At 37.1% G+C, this 20307-nt stretch overlaps 1 protein-coding gene across 1 annotated transcript in view; it reads left to right on the forward strand.

Moving 5' to 3' along the window:
• The first annotated feature begins 3306 nt into the window (after positions 1-3306).
• DDX60L (DEAD (Asp-Glu-Ala-Asp) box polypeptide 60-like) overlaps positions 3307-20307 on the forward strand; it is a 118716-nt gene continuing 101715 nt past the window's right edge. The window contains exons 1-4 of the mRNA XM_011959644.1: positions 3307-3439; positions 10773-10891; positions 11065-11134; positions 11652-11841. Coding sequence (XP_011815034.1) covers positions 10888-10891; positions 11065-11134; positions 11652-11841 — 264 coding nt within the window. The 5' untranslated portion in view covers positions 3307-3439; positions 10773-10887. The remainder of the gene's footprint in view (positions 3440-10772; positions 10892-11064; positions 11135-11651; positions 11842-20307) is intronic.

Genomic DNA, 20307 nt, shown 5'->3' on the forward strand with positions numbered 1-20307 from the left:
TAGGGGCTCTAACAGGGAGTCCGTTTCCTTACCTTTTCCAGCTTCTTCAGGGCACATGTATTCCTTAGCTTGTGGCCCCTTTCTCCATGTATAAGCCAGCAGCACAGCATCTTCTCTCTCCTCTGATCTCCCGTTTCTCTCTTATAAAGACCCTTGAGATTACATCGGGCCTACTCTGGAAAATCTAGGATAATCCCCCATCTCAGGATCTTTAAATTAATCACATATACAAAGTTCCTTTTGCCATGTAAGGTAACATGCACAGGTTCTGGGGATTAGGGCATGCAGAGTTTTGGGAGCCATTTATTTGTCAGTGCACACTCTGCCCCAAATATTCTCATCAATTCCATGTGCAAAATGAACCATTCTAAGGTGCCCGCAAAGTCCCAACGTATTACCATATCGACTTAAGTCCAAAAATCCCATCTAAATTTCATCTGCTGAAAAGACCTAAATGATTAAATCAGGTATGGTTGAAACTTTGGGTATGAACCATCCTGAGGCAAAATTTCTCTCCATATGTGAACCTGTAAGACTAGAAAACAAGTTATTTGCTCCCAAAATACAATGGTGGGACAGGAATAGGGTACGAGTGATAGATATTCCTGTTCACAAAGGGAGAAAATGGAAGGAGAAAAAGCCAAGAAATTTCAAAAATCTGCAAGGTTAACTCCATAGGTTTTAAGGCCTGTGAATAACCATTTGTGTCTCTAGGCTCTGTCCTCAGAGTCATCCTTCATGAAAGATAGCACAAGTTTGTGGCTGAATAGTTTTATCAGACTGTTCTTTGCTTACGGAATTCTGGGAGTCCTATAACTGTCTTTCATTTTATTGTCTCTCTGTACCTTTCAGTTCAAGCTAGCAGTGTTTCTGCTGATAGTCTCAGAAATCTTTTGGATTCCCTGTGTATGTCACAGAGTTCTTTTTGAGGCACTAGCAAAAGGTTGTCCAACCGTACTCATGACTTTCTCTTCAGAGTATGTTTTCCCAACAGTGAATCTCTTACTTTGATCATCCTTTGCAGTCTTGAAATCCTGATAATTTCCCACATTCTCCTTGTCCTGGTTCCTTTTTGATAACAGTTCTTCCCTCTTATAAGGACCCTTCTCATTATATCAGGTCCCCAGATAATCCAGGGTAATTTCCCCATCTCAAGATTCTTAGGAATATCTGCAAAGTTCTTTTTGCCACATAAGATGACATATTTATAGGTCCAAGGATTAGGATATAGACATCTTTGGGGGACCATTGTTCAATCTACCACAGCTGTAAATAGAGGTTAACAATATAGGAATGGAGTGAGATTCCTGAGGAAGCTGGAGGTAACCAACTCAAAAGGGAGTGGTTATATTGTATATGGAGCATGTCATGTCATGGGCTTCTTGGACTAGATGGAGGTGTCAGACAGTTGAATCTCTTTAAAACAGATGTATTCTTAGTGGACTTGAAGAGAACAGTAAGATGCTCTAGGGTTTTAAGGGCCACTGTAAAAAAGATCGGGGACCTATAGTCATAAACAGTAAATTTGAGGTGAAAAATATTAGATAATTTCCTTCAATGTCCTGGTAAGGGCAAAAAATGGTTTACTAGATTCAGGTGATCAAGTTGCAGGGCAGGTGCAGAGGAAAGTGAGTGGATGGAGTAGTTGAGAATGTTGGTGAGAGGAAGGTTCGGTGCCTGTTCACAGAGTTGACCCTGGGGAGGTGAAAGAGTGAGGCTCCTAAGGAGGCTGAGAGATTGAGGCAAGGGGGAAGGCTCCAAAAAGTTGAAATGGAGTTTATGATTTTCAAGTTTCTGAATAAAATCTAGGCTGGAGTCATGGTAATATCTTATTAAACTGGAAGAGAACTGAATATTGATTTGGAGTAGAATCTGTTTATGTGCATTGTACATATACTTTGGGGTGGGAAGTGGGATGTATGGAGTTAATATCTAGGGAATCCCCACCTGATATATCTATATCTTTAAGACAGAAAAAAAAACAGTCAATTACATTAAGAACATGTAGGGCCCACTTCTACAATCAAAAGAGGAAATCCCCATTAAATTGTATGTGCTTTGGGGGCGGAATAATGACACTGTAGTATTTAAAAGAACTGGAATGAGATAATATATACAGATAATATTGTAGATATTATCTTTGGGATTAAATTTTCAAGTCTTGGCTACCATTAACTACCTATAGGATCATGGACAAGTAATTGAATTCTCTAAGCCTTATTTACCTCTCCATAAAATAGCAACAGTAAAGTTGCTCATAAGTTTTCTGTGAGATTTAATGTGATAATACATGTTAAGCTTTTAGCCTATTGCCTGGCACATAAAAAGCTCAATAAATGCTGTTACAGCAAAGCCCAATTTTCTGCTGCTAGCAAATGCATTCTTATGATACAAAGGTCCAGTATCAGATGCTAGAAAAGAATCCATCTGAGATGAACTCATGACTTAATCATGAGTCATTTCAAGTTCTTTCTCAATGTCATCCTCATTGAGAAAGACAATCATAACTATTTTCAACCAAAAAAAAAAAAAAAAGGAAAATCCCAACAGAAGTGAGCAATGTTTTCACCTCCTTTTTGAAGCCACTTTATATTCCAGAGTCTGAGAAAAAACTACCCTTCTGGGCTCTTTCTATTGTGAACAAGTCACTTCCTCCCTTTCCTTTTCTTGAAGACAGAACTTCTGGTTTCGAATTCTCTCCATTTATTACCCAATGTCGTTACTTGGGCACCCTCACCACCATCTTGACTCTCAATATATTCTGCACATGCATAACATCATGGAATTAAGTGTCTGGAGCACTAAGGGCCACCATGGGCTGGGGTTGAAACTCGAATTTCCAACATTAATGAGCTTGATGACAAAACTAAAGAGCATTCTTCTCAGTTTAAATTCTTTGTGATATATGATTGGCCTTTCAAATGTTCACACTGGACAGTTATACTATTGGAAAGTTTTCATAAAATGAACTTCTTAGGACAGAAACTCAAAGCCCCTAATCTTTTTTTACTCCATTTTTGCATGTCCGGTACCTTGCCAGAAAAGAAAACCACCACACCTCACCATAGACGTTCACGGTGCTTACAGTGCTGCATTTACTCTCAGCCTCAATTCCTTGTTTAGACTCCCAGGTTTCTCTGCTTTTACATGCATGTCCCAGATATATCGCATATCATCGCTTCTGCTATACCTCCCTAAGTATCAGAGTAAACCAATGCAGACCTATATTCTACCTTCAGAAAATTGGGGAAATCGAAAACGCCCCATGATAGAGAAAAGAAACCGAAACTAACTCCCTAGATACAAACTCAGGCGCTGGCTGCTGTGTGGCTCAGAGCTCCCAAAGCGACACCAGGCGCTGTGGCCCCTCTGCTCCACCTCCTCCCTGCGGGGCGTGCAGCTCAGACGCTCTATGGACCTAGCAGGTTCGGTGGTCGGGGTGAGGATTGCAGGTGACGTGGGGTGTCGCTAGGGACCTTGGAGCGGAGCTGTCCCGCGGGGTTCTAGATTTCCTTCAACATCCCGATGGACCGGGCGGGGAAGTGGCCCCGTGGCTTCGCGCGCGCAGGGCGCGGGGAGCTGGGGCTCCCACTGGGCTCCGCGGCAGCTTCGCGGGCAGGCACTGAACGGGCTTGGGGAGGGGTAAGGAAGAGGGACGACCGCCTTGAGAGAGGAGAGTGCTCAGGCTTTTAACGGGTGCTCTTCACCCGAGGGGGCTGGGAATCTGGGGTACTGAGGAGAAAGTAAGGGTCATCAGATCTGAGCACAGCCAGTCGAACCTGGACATTGACAGGCAGCAAGCGGCTTCCTTTCTTTCGTCTTGGATTTAAGCTCTTAATAGCGGAAGTCAGGCTTTGTTATTTCCCCGGAAGGTACTTCGTTCTCTTTCCCCGCTTCTCTTTTGTTTATAAAGTTACATTGACAAATTTATAATGAAGTCCTCAAGGTTTTCCATGAAGAAGCTGACATCGTCCGGGATGGGGACTTAAGGATTATGAAGCTCCTAATGACTGCTAGAAAAAGCGGTCAGAACCAGACCGAAGCAAGTCCTTTAAAGACACAATATAGAAGTCCAAATCATAACATCAACGACATACAGACCTTCATGATTTCGAGTATTCTCCTGCAAGCAGTAACATATCATTCAACCTAAGATTTGCAGTTTGAAGTTTAGTGGAACTCAGGTGGTGAGAGTTGAGGGTACTAAAATAAATGAGGGTGGATTATGCTTCCAAGGCCCTTCCCCTTCTATCCCAAAGATTTGGGGGTAGTTTGGTGTAAATCCTTCCTGATACTCTACAAAGAAACAAGTTTCTGTCTGTAGCTCCTATCTCTCCATCCATCCATCCATCCATCCATCCATCCATCCATCCATCCATCCATCTCCAACCATCCAACCATCCATCCATCCATCCATCATCTGTCCATCTCTATCTTTAAAAGATATTTTGGCTGTCATACTGGTATGCTTTTCTCGGTTCATGATTTATTGGTACCTGTCAGTCTCATTTAATAATTGCTGTATGATACCCCATGGTATGCTGGGTCATTATTGATCGGTTTTATTTGAAGCAGAAGAGAAAGACAGAAAACAAAAATTAAATGACCTTCTCTACTACTTTCCCCTTCATACTCAGTCTCACAGTTTTAGTTCTCCTGAGGCATTACCACTCCAAATATATACATTTCTTTCTTGATTGCTTATAATGTATATGCTTACAAATCAGTTTTTTGTTTTATCAACTTTAGACAGACTCCAACGACTCTCTGTGAAAGGAACACCCAAGCCACCCGCTTTATCTTCCAATATGAGTTATATATTTTTAAAATTTCTTCTCATGATTGGCTTTATGGCTTTTAATAAAATATCCATGTTAATTATCATCCATGGCTATGTTGATATGGGTGGAAATCTCTGCGGTTTTCCCTGCTGCAGGCTCATTTTCTGCTTTGTAAGTATGGAGACCTGCTGGTTGATTTACTGATATAACCCTTTTTTATAACCTGCTGCTTGTTTTACTGATGTAACCATTTTTAAGGCAGCTCACAGTTTACTTGGAAATACAATTCTCTAAGAAATGTATCCAGCTTCTGATGCTCTAGTTCCCTATGCTGTTAATTACACCCAGAGAGTTTCTATTTTCATCCTTAATTCTGTCTCAAATTAGCAGAATCTGTCTTAAGTTCATTTGAAATGATAGTCTGGCTTGGGAAGGTAACACCTCCACATAACATTTGCAGCAAGACTAAGTCCTTCTGTTTAACAGAATTCTTTATGAGTCTTTGTTGAGCAAGTTTTTTTTTTTTTTTAAAGTCTTGTCACTTTTTATTTGCAGTACAGAAACTGTCACCTGTGCGACCCAAATTTATTGGCTCCCTTCCTTCTTCTCCTACTTTCCCCTCCCTCCCTCCCACCCTCTCTCCCTTCTTTCCTTCCTCCCTTCCTCGTGCCTTCCTCCCTCCTTCCTTCCCTCCCTCCATTCCCTTCCCTCTCCCTCCCTTTCACTCTCCCTCCTCTTCCCTTCCCTTCCTTTTTTAAATAGGGATGTGGTCTCATTTTTGTTGCCCAGGTTGGTCTCGAACTCCTCACCTCAAGCAATCCTCCCACATCGGCTTCCCAAAGGGCTGGGATTATAGGTGTGAGCCACTGTGACCAGCCAATTCTCTTCCTTCTAGCTCTGCTTTCATACCACCCAGTTCTTTCTTAAGACATTTCTCTTTCCCATTCTTCTTTGGTCATAACTCCTCAAAAACAGCAACTAAAACACTATAGACATTGAGCATCAACCTTTTCCAATCACTTTTCTGTGAGCCTCAGGCTTGTTGGCATGTGGTTGGCTTCCTAGTTTTGAAGGGGATGATTTTTACTAGATATTTTGCTTTGCATCACCTGGGTTTCCAACTTTTAAGCCCAAGAAGCCTAGTTTCTCACTGCCTGTTATCTGTCCATTAGGGTGGAGATACATACCATGTTAATAGTTTTGTAATCCGCGTCTTCTCTTTTTACATCTAAGATGAGGATGAAAATTATATCTGTGTGGTATGTTATAGTTTGTTAGTATTAAGAAAATTAGTGGTACATAAAATGATGGTGCATCGTGCAGTTCATGGCGTTTTAGATTAAGAGAATGATAGCACTATACAATTATGTAATGATAGGAAGAATTTCATTTTATTTATTTATTTATTTTGAGACGGAGTCTCTCTCTGTCACCCAGGCTGGAGTGCAGTGGCAGGATCTGGGCTCACTGCAAGCTCCACTTCCTGGGTTCAGGCCATTCTCCTGCCTCAGCCTCCTGAGTTCCTGGGACTACAGGTGCCTGCCACCAAGCCCGGCTAATTTTTTGTATTTTTAGTAGAAATAGGGTTTCACTGTGTTAACCAGGACGGTCTCGATCTCCTGACCTTGTGATCCGCCTGCCTCAGCCTCCCAAAGTGCTGGGATTACAGGTGTGAGCCACCGCGCCCGGCCAGGATTTCACTTTTGTACCAATTTCTGTAGCAGTAAGGGAATGCTAACTTCTGTAGCAATTACAACTTCTAAATTTGAGTGGCATTACACAGTAGAAATTTATATATATAGTCCTTCTAAGAGTTCAGAGCAGATTTTCCTGGCCAGTGGGGCCTATAGTGATTCAGGGACCCAGTTTCTTCCATATAGTAGTTCCACTGTTCCCTGGAGTCTTAATATTCTTTGCACCTAACTTTTTAAAGAGAAGTAAGAGTAGAGAACGTATACCTACTTCTCAAAAGTCTGGCTATCACTTCCACTCAAATTCCGTTGGTAAGAACTAATTTCATGGTATCTCCAGATGCAAAAGAATGGGGAAAATCTAGTCATTGGCCAGATAGCTACTTCTCAGTGATAATTCTTACATGTGGAAGCAGGAGCATGAATTTTAGTGGACAGTTGATATCTCTGATCTGATACATATGATTTTTTTTTCAATTTTTTTTAACTTCCATCAGAATCCAAAAGAAAGTCTTCACATTACAATTGGTGTATAAATGTCTTGGTTTTTAATCTATACGGTTCCCTCTTTCTCTCTCTCTCTCTCTTCATCTCTGACTCTGTCTCTCCTTGCTATTCTCTATTAGTTCTTAGAATTAGAGGCATAATCAGTTATTTTTAATTTTTTATATTTTTGTTAAGAGTTCACATAGATGGCCTCATATTCCATTCAGAGACAGAGAATGTCTTGCTATCTCTATTTTTATGATGTTAGTATCCATTGGTGTTCAATATCTAGATCTATTAATTTATTAGATGTTTCAAAATGAGGAAAATATAAATTCCTCATTTCTTCTTTTATTTTTTTGAACTGGGTTACTTCTGTAAAGACAAACTTCTCATACTATTTACTTAATCAGGGTTACACTTTGTATAACGTGACAATAGAGGATAAGTGTTTTGTTTTTTTTTTCATTGCAAAGCATGTTCTTTTTAAAAACTTTTATTTCTTAAATCTTTATTTTTTGATTTATCTTCTCTCTTAGTTTGCTAAAGCTGCCGTAACAAAATAGTATAGAGTGGTGGCTTAAACAACAGAAATTTGTTTCTCACTATTTTGGAGGCTGTGAAGTAGAAGATCAAGATTCTGGCTGATTCAGTTTCTGTTGAGGGATGTCTTCCTGGCTTGTACATGACTACCCTCTTGCTGTGTTCTGAGAGAGCGAACGAGCACATGGGGGTGGGGGGTGGGGAGGGAGGCGGCAGGGGGAAGGGAGAAGGGAGAGAATATGAGCTCTCTGATGTTTCTTCTTAAAAAGACTCCAATCCTATCAGATAAGGACCCTATTCTTATGGCCTCCTCTAATCCTTATTACTTCCTGAAGCCCCCATCTCCAATTACCATCACTCTGGGGTTTAGGGCTTTAAAATATGAATTTTGGGGGGATATAAACATTTAGTATATAACATTATCTTTGGATGCTATTTCTGGGCTCCCTATGTTTTTTTTTTTTTGGAAATGATAATAATAGCATTCCTACTCTTTTCCTACCGTTTTTCCCTCTTTGTACTTCTCAAATTGGTTAGCTATTTTAATATATTAACAATGTTCAAAGCATTTACATTTTAGTTCTCTGAATAAATTAAGTTCATTGTTATTTTTCTATATATTGAGTCTAAAAATTGAAAAACAACAACAAAAAATAACTGTATATACAGTATTCATTATGGAGTCAAGTTTTGTGATCAGATCCAAATAGGAAATGCATCCTGTATCATTAAAACTTGATTACAGTGGACTTCTCAAAGCATTAAAGAGGATGAAAGATGTTGGTCATGTGTCAGAGCATTCAGTGTTGGCCATAATGTTAAAAGAGCTGACTTTAATCAGTTTTCACTATGTCCAGGTACTCTTTAGGCAGTTTATATATTAACACATTTTATCTTGACAACCCTAGGATAATACTACTATTCCAAATTCTCAGACAGGAAACAGAAACAGAGATGGAAGCAATTTGCCTCAGGCCACACGACTAGTTAGTTGTACAATGAGGAATTCAACCCAGGCATCCTGGTTTCAGAGCTCATGTTCTTATTCATTTTAATGCCTCTTTCATTTTCATTCTTTTGTGACTAAAATGTCTTTCCTTTTTGCCAGATTTTAGATTTTCTCTTTGTCTTTGGAGCACTAAAATTTTATCAGGATATCTCTAGCTGTGGCTTTCTCTTTTTTCATCAAATTTGTTTTTGGAGAATCTTTTTAATCTAGGGACTCATATTTTTCTTCAGCCCTGAGGCAATCTTCTTAAATTACATTTTCTCACATTATGTTTTCGATTATTTTTACCACTCATCTGGTATCCCAGTTATTTCCTCCGGGATTACCTTTTAATGGATTATATATGCTTTGATCAATCTTTCATGTGTCTTAATGTTTCTCTGATTTCTATCTCATTGTCTTTCTGGACTCTGTCTTTTAACTTGGGATTCTGTTTTATTGTTCAGCAAACTAATTTATTTTATATCTGCAATCTTGCTTTGAATTTTCAAGAGTGCTTCCTTGTTCCTGTATTTTCTCTTTTCAATAGCAGCATGCAAGCTCCTATTTCATAGATTCAATATCTTTGATTCTATATGAAAATTCTAGTTGGAATTTTAAAAATTTCTCTTTTGGCTTCCAAATTATCTCTTTTTTCTCAGTATGTCTTTTAGAATATTTTGATTTTTTTTAGTTTGTTTATTTATTTGTCTTCATTTTTGGTGTTTATTTTCTGTCTGATCAGTATTTTGTATCTGACGATCCTTTTTTAAAATTTAAAAATCACAGTGCTTAATAAAAAATCTGATTTAGGCTTTCCTAACCTGTCTCTCTCTTAAACGGGAGGGGCTCTTTGAATGACCACTCTATTCACTCCTTCAGGGCTCCTCTGAAATGTCGCTTTCTTGGAGATACTGTCTGTAGCAATCCTGTCCAATTCGTTATAACTCTTTTATTTTTTAAATAGTACTTAACTTTTAAATATTTAAAATTTTATTTTATTTTTCTACTAGATGATAAGCTCCTAGAGTGCAGCAAAGCCTACTTTTGTCCTTTTCACTGGACTCAAGTGCAGTGCCTGTCACACAGCTGGTGTTTGCTCATTCAATAATTGTTGAATAAACGCATTCTGCTTTCTGTCCCTTCTGTTTCACAGAGACTGTACTTTCTTTGGCTATAATTACTTTTCTACTTACCAATCCTGTGGCCATGTTGAGTTCTAACCATATATTGCTGCTATTCTTTATGGTAAGTATGAAGTGAAGAAATGAGTTCTCCCAGAATCAGCTCCCAAGACAAGGATTTGAGTGCCAATAGTTCATTTTGGGAGTGATCAGGAGTGGCCAGAAACTTATTTTGGGAGTGACCCAGAGTCACTAATAAGCACTGGTCAGTGATTTCTTCTACCTGCAAAATATACTCATTTCCTCAGTTATCTTTAGAAATCAAATGACAGTTCTATTTCTAGCCCAGAAACTGTCCACCTTTCAGCATGCTTTGTCCAAGCCCCATCATCCATCCTCTTGTCCTTGCTAGGATCTGAGGAGTCATCTGTGACACTCCCAACTCTCCCTTCCCATGTGGAATCTATTGCCAAACTATGTCACATTCATCTTCAAAATGTCCCCCCTGATAAATCCGCATCTCTCCAGCTCTAAATAGCACCACATTACCTCAAACCACCATCATTTTTCTATAGGACTATTTCAGTAGCTTTCTCTATGCATCTCCCCTTCCAGTCTGATCTCTGTACTAAAGATAATGTTTTCCAAATGCAAGTTTAATCAAATTACAACCAGTTTAAAACCCATCAATGGCTGAATTTAGCTCTGAAGGTGAAGACGAAAACACCTTAAAATCCCTTAGAAGACTCCCTAGCTTCCTTTTTCTCTAACCTTATCCGTCACAGCCTTACCCTCTGCTGCAACTGCACTCACTCCTTTTCTGAATCGTACTTTCCATACTGTCCTCTGTCACAGGGCCTTTGTGCATGCTGTTCCCTTTGCCAAGAATACTTTTTATTACTTTTTTGGGGGGCAAATTAACTCTAAGGGAGTACTCATTCCTTCAGATCTCAGTTCATGCATTAATTCCTTAGGGAAGTCACCCTCATCTCTGTGCCTTTTGTCACATTTGTGATTTGAAATTGTTTGTATGATTATTTGATCCATCTTTGCTTATTTACTAGACTGCTTGCTCTGTGAAAATTGTAACCATATTTTTTGGGTTCATTTCTTTGTTTTAGGAATAAATGCAGTTCTGTTTTTTTTTCGTTTATTACAGAGGTGCCATTCACATCAAATGTAGCCATTTTAGAGGTGCCAAAATAAAATATATCAGCCCTATTTAATAAATTCCAGCTCTACTCTTCTACCCTGTAGCCCAAGAAGCAGCAACGATGGGTAATTCTCAATCTTTGATATTTGTAGCCTATAAAACCACAATCTTGTAAGATATTCAGATTCAGTAATGTTACAAAGTAATTGGATGTCTATATTTCCTTTCCTTAATAATTACTAAATTATATAGCTGTGTAAAAATATTGATGGCTCAAAGTCTTTTTTTTTTTTTTTAGGGTTAAAGGATCATGCAGGATTTTTCAGTAAAATGACAAAGTTAATTTTGAATGAAATGCCAAAAGCTGGGTAAGTACTGTGAAGTAAAAAAAGAAGGAGCTATACTATTGTATACTCTGGGTATCGATATCCCTCTTAACCTGTATACATATACATGATCACTCAACCTATTTATCTTGGGGCAACTTGGAGGGGATGGGAACACACTCTTCTTCCTATAGTTGTCATAGCTGTCACTGAACAGATAGTTTCCTAAAGCAATCAGATTTATGGAGTTGGGGGTTATATATGTCCTTATCCAGAATAACAGCCTTTAGAATCATATTCTCAAGTTCAAATCCTGGCTCTGCCATTTAGCATTGGATAAATTGCTTTGCCTCTCTAAGCCTAATTTTATTTTAATAAAATAGTAATTGTGCTATCTCCTTCTTATAAAGGACAGTTGCTTAAATGAGATATTTGAAAAGGTATCGTAGACTGGCATGAAGTACTCAACAAATAGTACCTTATGCAATAGTAACAACAACAGCAACAAAGTCTCTGTGAAACATCTGTGATTTTTATTCTTTTTGATTTTTTATTTTAGGTATTCCAGCATATTAAATGATTTCGTGGAATCTAATTTTTTTGTGATTGATGGAGATTCCTTGTTTGTCACATGCCTGTGTGTAAAATCATTCAAGTGGGGACAGAATCTCCACTTTTTCTATCTGGTTGAATGCTATCTTGTGGGTCTTATGAGTAATGGAGGACAATTCGCCGTAGTTTTCTTCAAGGTGATGTATGATGATTATTGATGTCTTTTTAGTCCTTTGAAGACTATAACTGAAATCTCTTAACCTAAATAGTCTTTGACCTAAAATGAAGCATGCCATCGTAGAAAATATAAAAAGATAGGTTAACAAAAGAAAAAATTACTCATAATTTCACTACTCAGAGATAACCATTCTTTATTTTTTATTTTATTAATTTTTTTTCCTCAACTCTGTTCCCACATTCACAATATAGATCAGGCACAGAGCCTGGGCTGAGGGGTATATGGGGTAGTTTACTCTACCTCCTTTTCTATACAGTCAGTATAAGAATTCAGCCTGTGGTAAGCGCCAGGAAGCCCATTCTTTAGGTTTCAATATTTTGTTATAAAAATTTCAAATATACATAAGTTGAAAGGTTGTGGAGCAAATATCTATATTCCACCATCTAAATCCTACAATTATATTTCATTTTATTTCTTCATATATCTGTCAGCTTATCCATGCCTTTATTCACCTTTCAATCCTTTTGTTTTGGGGGTACAGTTCAAAGTAGTTATAGACATTACATTTAACTCTGAAACATTTCATCATACATGCCATTAACTAGAGTTCAGTACTTATTTGCACATTTTTTTGATGGTAAAATTTACATGAAATAAAATACACAGTTCTTAAATGTGTTACAAAAGTTTTGCTCCAACCTAATGCCATTTAATGAGCTTTGGCAAGTGCATAGTATTTACCAATCCATTGAGTTTTGACAAATGCATGCATGTGTAACCCAAACTCTTGTTCCACAGTACGTCTTCTCATGCCCCTGCCCAGTCCATTCTCACTCCATCCCCTAGAAGCAACCACTGTTTAAATCCTTTCTATTGCCTCTTTAGTTTTGCCTGTTGTAGAACATTTTTTTGTTTTTGTTTTTGTTTTTGAGATGGAGTTTTGCTCTTGTTGCACAGGCTGGAGTGTTGTTGCACAGGTTGGAGTGCAATGCCATGATCTTGGCTCACTGCAACCTCTTTCTCCTGGGTTCAAGTGATTCTGCTCTCTTAGCCTCCCAGGTAGCTGGAATTATAGGCGCATGCCACCATGCTCAGCTAATTTTTGTATTTTTAGTAGAGACAGGGTTTCATCATATTTGTCAGGCTGGTCTTGAACACCTGACCTCAGGTGATCCACCTGCCTTGGCCTCCCAAAGTTCTAGAACTTTTAATAAATAGAATTTTACAGTGTGAACTCTTTGTATAAACCTTTCATTCAACATAATAATTTTGAGAGGCACCCATTTTGTTGTGTGCAGTGGTATTTTGCTCCTTCTATCGCTTTTGAGTAAGGTTTTATTGTAGAAATGTGCCATGGTTTGTTTCCCCATTTTCCTGTTTCAATATCTTGCCTAGATGAATAAAGCTCCTATGTGCATTCACACACAAGTCTTTGTGTGGACGTAAGTTTTCATTTTCCTTGTACATATATCTGTGATTGAAATACATGTTTTATAAAACTGCCAAAACTTTTCCTAAGGTAGTTGTGCCCCTTCACACTAACTCCAGCAATGAATAAGAGTTGTGGTGCCCTATGTAGTTGCAAACATTTGTATTTGGACAGTCCAACCATTCTGTTGGATGTGTGGTGTTATGTCCCTGGGTTTTAATTGGTATTTATCAAATGACTAATGATGCCTACTTTTTCAAGTGCTTGTTGTTTGTTTGTATACTATGACTTGTGAAGCATCTGCTCGTATCTTTTGACCATTTTAAATTGGATTCTTTATCTTTTTCATATTGAGTTGTAATAGTTCTTGATATATTCTGTATACAACCTCTTGTCATATATATTATTGCAAATATATTTTCCCAGTCTGTGGCTTGCCAGTTCATTTTCCTTCTTTGTTTTCTTTTCTTTTTTTTTTTTTGAGGTGGAGTCTTGCTGCATCACCTAGGCTGGAGTGCAGTGGCACTATCTCAGCTCACTGCAACCTCCGCCTCCCGAGTTCATGCCATTCTCCTGTCTCAGCCTCCCAAGTAGCTGGGACTACAGGTGTGCACCACCACGCCCAGCTAATTTTTTGTATTTTTAGTAGAGAGGCGGTTTCATTGTGTTAGCAGAATCGTCTCCATCTCTGGACCTCGTGATCCACCCGCCTCAGCCTCCCAAAGTGCTGAGATTACAGGCATGAGCCACCATGCCCAGCTGTCACTTCATTTTCTTATTCCACTTCATTTTCTTAGTGCTATTTTTGGATGACCAGATATTTTAATTTTGATGAAATCTAATTTATTATTCTTTAATGGTTATTGTGCCTATATCCTGATAAGAATCATTGCCTATCTCTTAGTCACAAAGGTATTTTCCTATATTTATTAATAATTCTGGAAGTACGTAGTTTCAGCTTTTGCATTTTGGTCTATGATATTTCTTGAATTAATTTTTGTGTGTTTGTGGTGTGACTTCGGGATTGAGGTTCGTTTGTTCCAGCGTCCATGGTTGAGAACATTTTTCTTCTACCAGTAGATTGCTTTGGTTTCTTCATCAAAAATCAAATGATTATGTATGTGTAGGTCCATTTCTGGGCTTTCTACTATGTTCTATCAAAGGATTTAACAAATTACCAGTACCACAATGTCCTGATTTGTATAATTTTATAGTAAATCTTGAAACCCACTTTGTTCTTCTTTGTTTAACTTTGGCTATTCTAGGTTCTCTGCATTTCCACACAAATTTTAGAATCAGCTTGCCAATTTCTATTTAAAAAGAAAATGGGATTTTAATTGATATTCATTAAATTTATAGATCAATATAGTCTTTCAGTTAGTGAACACAATGTATATCTTTTTTTTTAAGATCTCTAATTTCTTTTATCAGTTTTGTAGTCTTCAGTGTGGAGGTCTTGCACATCTTTTGCTAAATCTATTTCAAGATATTTCATGTTTTGATCTTACTGTAAATTGAATTTTTAAAAATAATTTTTTATTTTTTGCTGTTTGTATATAGAAGTAGAATTGATTTTGGTTTTGTTTGTTAACTGGTATTCTGCAATCTTTTTTTTTTTTTTTTGAGACAGAGTCTTGCTCTGTCACCCAGGCTGGAGTGCAGTGGCTGGATCTCAGCTCACTGCAAGCTCCACCTCCCGGGCTTACGCCATTTTCCTGCCTCAGCCTCCTGAGTAGCTGGGACTACAGGCGCCCGCCACCTCGCCCGGCTAGTTTTTTGTAGTTTTTAGTAGAGACGGGGTTTCACCGGGTTAGCCAGGATGGTCTCGATCTCCTGACCTTGTGATCCGCCCGTCTCGGCCTCCCAAAGTGCTGGGATTACAGGTTTGAGCCACCGTGCCCGGCCTCCTGCAATCTTATTAAAACAACTTACTAATTTCAGTTGATTATTTGTATATTTCTTAGATTTTTCAATGTCTTCAGTGAATAAATACATGCTTATTTCTTGTTTTCTGATTTTATTTTTTAATTGCTTTTTCTTGCCTTATTACAGTGATTGGCACCTCTAGAAATGCTGAAGTAGAGTGGGAATCTTTACCTGGTTCTTGATCTTAAAGGGAAAGTGTCCATTATTTCCCTACTAGGTATCATGTTAGCTGTAGTTATTTTATGTATATCCGTTATCAAATTGAGGAAATTTATTCTTATTTTACGTTTTCTGAGAGTTGCTGTAATTAATAGGTGTTACATTTTTAAAAATGCTTTTTCTACATTTATTGAAACTCTGATACACCTTTCCTCTTTTATTAATTTGGTAGATTACATTAAGTGATTTTTAAATACTAATTCAATTCAATCTTTTATTCCTGGGAAAACCTCAATTGGTCATGATAGATATCATTTCTTTAATATATTGCTGGGTTTGATTTCCTAATATTTTAAGTGTTTTTGGTATATAGCCATGAAAAATATTAATCTGTAATTTTATTTATTTATGTATTTATTTGAGATGGAGTCTCACTCTGTTGCCCAGGCTAGAGTACAAAGGCACAGTCTCAGCTCACTGCAGTCTCCGCCTCCCAGGTTCAAGCAATTCTTTTATCTCAGCCTCCCATGTAGCTGGGATTACAGGCATGCACCACCATGCCTGGCTGATTTTTGTATTTTTAGCAGAGATGGGGTTTTCCCATGTTGGTCAGGCTGGTCTTGAACTCTGGACCTCAGGTGATCCACCTGCCTCAGCCTCCCAAAGTACCGAGATTACAGGCATGAGCCACCTTGCCAGGCCAATTTTATTTTTTATAATGTCTTTTTCTGGTTTTGGTATCAGGATCATGCTGACCTGGTGAATGTGTTGAAAAGCCCATTTTCCTCTTCTATTTTCTGAAAAAGTCTTTGTGAGATTGGTATTATTGCCTCAGATGAATTTGATAAAATTTGATCAAATTTTCCTGTGAAACCATTTGGGTCTGGAGTTTTCCTTGGAAGAAAATTTTTGATAAAAAAGTCAATTTCTTTAATAAATATAGAGCTATTTAGACTTTCTGTTTTATCTTGTGTCAGTTTTGTTAATTGTATATGTCAAGGGATTTGCCCATCTTATCTAAGTTGTCTAATATTTTGGCATAAAGTTGTCTATAATATTAACTTATTTTCCTCTTACTGCCTAAAGATTTGTAGTGATGTTAGTGTTAGTTAGCAACCTCTTTCTTTTTTTTTTTTTTGGAACAGAAACTAAATTTTCTTTTTTTCTAAATTCAAGACAGGTTCTCACTCTAGCTCCCAGGCTGCAACACAGCAGTAGCGTGATTTTGGCACACTGCAACCTCTGTGTCCTGGGCTCAAGTGATCCTCCCATTTTAGCCTCCTGAGTAGCTGGGACTACAGCCGTGTGGCAGTATGGTTGGCTAATTTTTGTATTTTTTATAAAGATAGGGTCTTGCTATGTTGTACAGGCTAGTCACCAACTCCCAAGGTCAAGCAGTTCACTTACCTTGGCCTCCCAGAGTGCTGGGATTACAGGCATGAGCCACTGTTCCTGGCCACTAAATATTTATTTTTTCATTTATTTTCACATTATGCAGTTTTACACTGAATGACACAGAAGGAAACTAAAATTACCAACAGTTTATATATAAGCTTGATTCCTGTCTTAAGGAAAAGAAGAACGGAATAAAAGCAACATGTGTTCTAACAAAAACCCGCTAAAAAGCTTTCATGTTACACTCCCATTTTGTGCATTGGCAGCTGTCCGTGTCCCTTAAATCTTTGATTATCTGCTGCTTTCTGTGTAGCAGGCTACAAAGCACACAGATCATAACTATAACTTACCAAAAGATACATGGACTTTATACCCATCACCTGGATACTGTAAACCGGTTTTTAAACATAAACTGCAGAAATCCTGACTAATACAGCAAAATAAGACTATTTTCTGGCCAGCTGCTAGTGACAATCAGTGATGCAATAACAGGAGGGGACTGGTCAGAAACATGACACCAACTCTTAATAGCAACTGCTCTACTTGAAATTCACATCTGGTGAAATGGGGACAGATTTTTATTCCTCTATTTCTGAATGATAAGTATCATCACATAATTTTACAAATTAAAATGTAATTTGTCATTGTATCTCTGATTCTATAACCTGATATACTGCTAAGGGAAAAGAAGGAGTTAACTTTTAAAAAAATGTATGAAAGCCATAGTATCATCTACTGTATGTGACAAAGCATCACAAATTCTCTATTGTGATAATTTCCATTTTCTTCTGCCCTCATCTATCCTTTATATTGCTAAGTTGTGTCTTCTCTTTTATTGATTAATCTAGTTAGTGATTTATCAATTTTGTTGATGTTTTCAAAGACCTAGCTTTTTTTGCTTTGTTAATTTTCTGTATTGTCTTTTTTTTATTTCACTGATTTCTACCCTTGTCTTTATTTATTTCTCTTGGATTTTTCTTACTCTTTTTTCCACTAGCTTCATAAATTGAAATTTTAAGCTAAGATGTTTTTTATTTTCTATTTATGAACAATAAAATTTTTCTTGTAAGCTCTGTTTTAGCTACATATCACAAATGTGCATCTAATGGTTTTTTTCTTTACTATTTAGTTAGAAATAATTTCTAACATCTCTTGTGATTCTTTTTTGTTTGACCAGTGGATTATTTAGAAATTATGTGTTTTAAAAGTTGGGGGTATTTCACTACTAGATTTCAAGGTATTCCACAAAGCTCTAGTAACCCAAACAGCATGGTACTGGCATAAGAATAGACAGTTGAAGCAATGGAACAGAATAGAGAACCCCAAAATAAATTCATGTATTTATAGCCAAATGATTTTTGACAAAAATGTATCAAGAACGTTCACTGGGGAAAGGACAGTGTCTTCAGTAAATGGTGCTCAGAAAATTGGATTCATATGCAGAAAAATGAAACTGAGCCCTCACCTTCACTATATTAAAAAATCAACTCAAAATGGAGTAAGGACTTTAATGTAGGACCCAAAAGTTTGAAACTATTAGGAAAAAACATAGGGGAAATGCTTCAGGACATTGGTTAGTGTGAAGATCTTATGGAGACGACCTCAGAAGCATAGATAACAAAAGCAAAAGTAGACAAATGGGATTATATCAAACTAAAAAGTTTCTGTGCAGGGAAAGAAGTAATCAACAGAGTAAAGAGACACCTTCAGAATGGGAAAAATATTTGTCAGTATTTATCCTCCAAGGAATTAATATCCAGGATATACAGGGAACTCACACATCTCAATAGCAAAATAATTTTAAAAAGATAATCCAATTAAAATGTGGGCAAGTCAGCTGAAAAGACATCTCTCCATAGAAGACATACAAATAGCCAACATGTGTATGAAAGCATAGTCAACATTATTAATCGTCAGAGAAATGCAAATCCAAACCATAATAAGATAGCATCTCACCCCATTAGAATAGATATTGTAATGCTATTAAGGATGTAGAGAAAGGGGAACTCATATGTTGCTGATATGAATGTGAATTAATTCAGTAATTATAGAAAACAGCATGGAGGTTCCTCAAAAAACACAAAAAGGAAATACTATATGGACCAACAACTCCACTACTAGGTATATATTCAAAGGATAGGAAATCAGTATGTTAAAGAGATATCTGCCCTCCTGTGTTTATTGCAACACCATTCACATAGCCAACAAATAGGAAACAAACTAAGTGTTCATCAACAGATGAATGGATAAAGAAAATATGGTGTGTATATACACTATATAATACTATTTGGCTATAAAAAACAAAATTCTGTCATTTGTGGTAACATGATGATCTTGGAGGACATTGTTGCACCATAGGGTGGATATAATTAACAGTAATTTATTGCATTTTTTCAAATAGAAGAGCAGATTTGGCATGTTTCCAACACACGCACATACACAAATAATTGTGTCTGATGTGATCAATATGCTAATTACTCTGATTTGATCATTACATATTGTATACATATTTATCAGAATATCACCCTATACTCCATAGATATATGCAATTAGTCTGGGTGAGGTGGCTTACATGTGTAATAGCAACACTTTGAGAGGCTGAGCAGGGAGGATCATTTGAAGCCAAGAGTACAAGACCAGCCTGAATAACAAAGTGAGATCCTGTTTCTACCAAAAAGAAAGTACAATTATAAAGTCACTTAAGGATAATTTTAAAAATTAAAAAACTATTGTTTTAATGTATGAATTCTTGTTTTTTTCTAGATGTGTTATCATTGATTTCTAATTCCATTGTGGTTGGAGAAAATATTTCTGTATAATTTCAGTTATTTAAACATCTATTGGGACTTGTTTTGAGGTCCAATGTATGACCTGTTTTGGTGAATGTACTGTGTGTTCTTGGAAATAATATATATTCTACAGTTCTTAAATTAATCTTCTAGAAATGTCATTAAGTTATAGTAGTTGATAGCTAAAATCAATTTGTATTCACAACAATAGATACTTACTTTAAGGACATCTAGGAACATGAGATAGGAGGTAGACTTCCCTCAACAATCTTTCTTTGCTCTCTGAATTTGTACGCTTAAATTCTAGGAAGCCCTTTAGGACCAAAACTGAGAAGAAATTGTATTTACATTCCAGTAGAATGGCAAATTCATTAGAGGCACTGGCCTTATTTGGATTGATCTATATAAACATCCTCAACAGTATATTATACTATGGTTTTTAAAAATTAGAGATTAAATGGCTTCCAATTTTAACAAATCTCAACCCAAATACAAAAGTATATTATGAGCCCATTCCCTCATCCTACTCCTGAAGCAATTGTTGTTTTACTGCTAAGAATTCTAGTCTATATTTGTTCAATCTTTATACATAGGATTTTTTGGGATGGGGGTTAGTTTTGGCACCATTAGAAGTAAAAGCAGTGTTTCGATTGATACCTATAGAAAAGTCAGGGTTCTTTTTAAATTATGATAGTCTAGTAGGCTAGATTGTCAATATCATTTAAAAACAGATTTTTTTTTTTTTTACTTTTTAAGTTCAGGGATACATGTACAGGTTTGTTATATA

The sequence above is a fragment of the Colobus angolensis genome, unplaced genomic scaffold (genome assembly GCF_000951035.1).
Source record: "Colobus angolensis palliatus isolate OR3802 unplaced genomic scaffold, Cang.pa_1.0 Scaffold5, whole genome shotgun sequence".
Lineage (NCBI taxonomy): Eukaryota > Metazoa > Chordata > Mammalia > Primates > Cercopithecidae > Colobus > Colobus angolensis.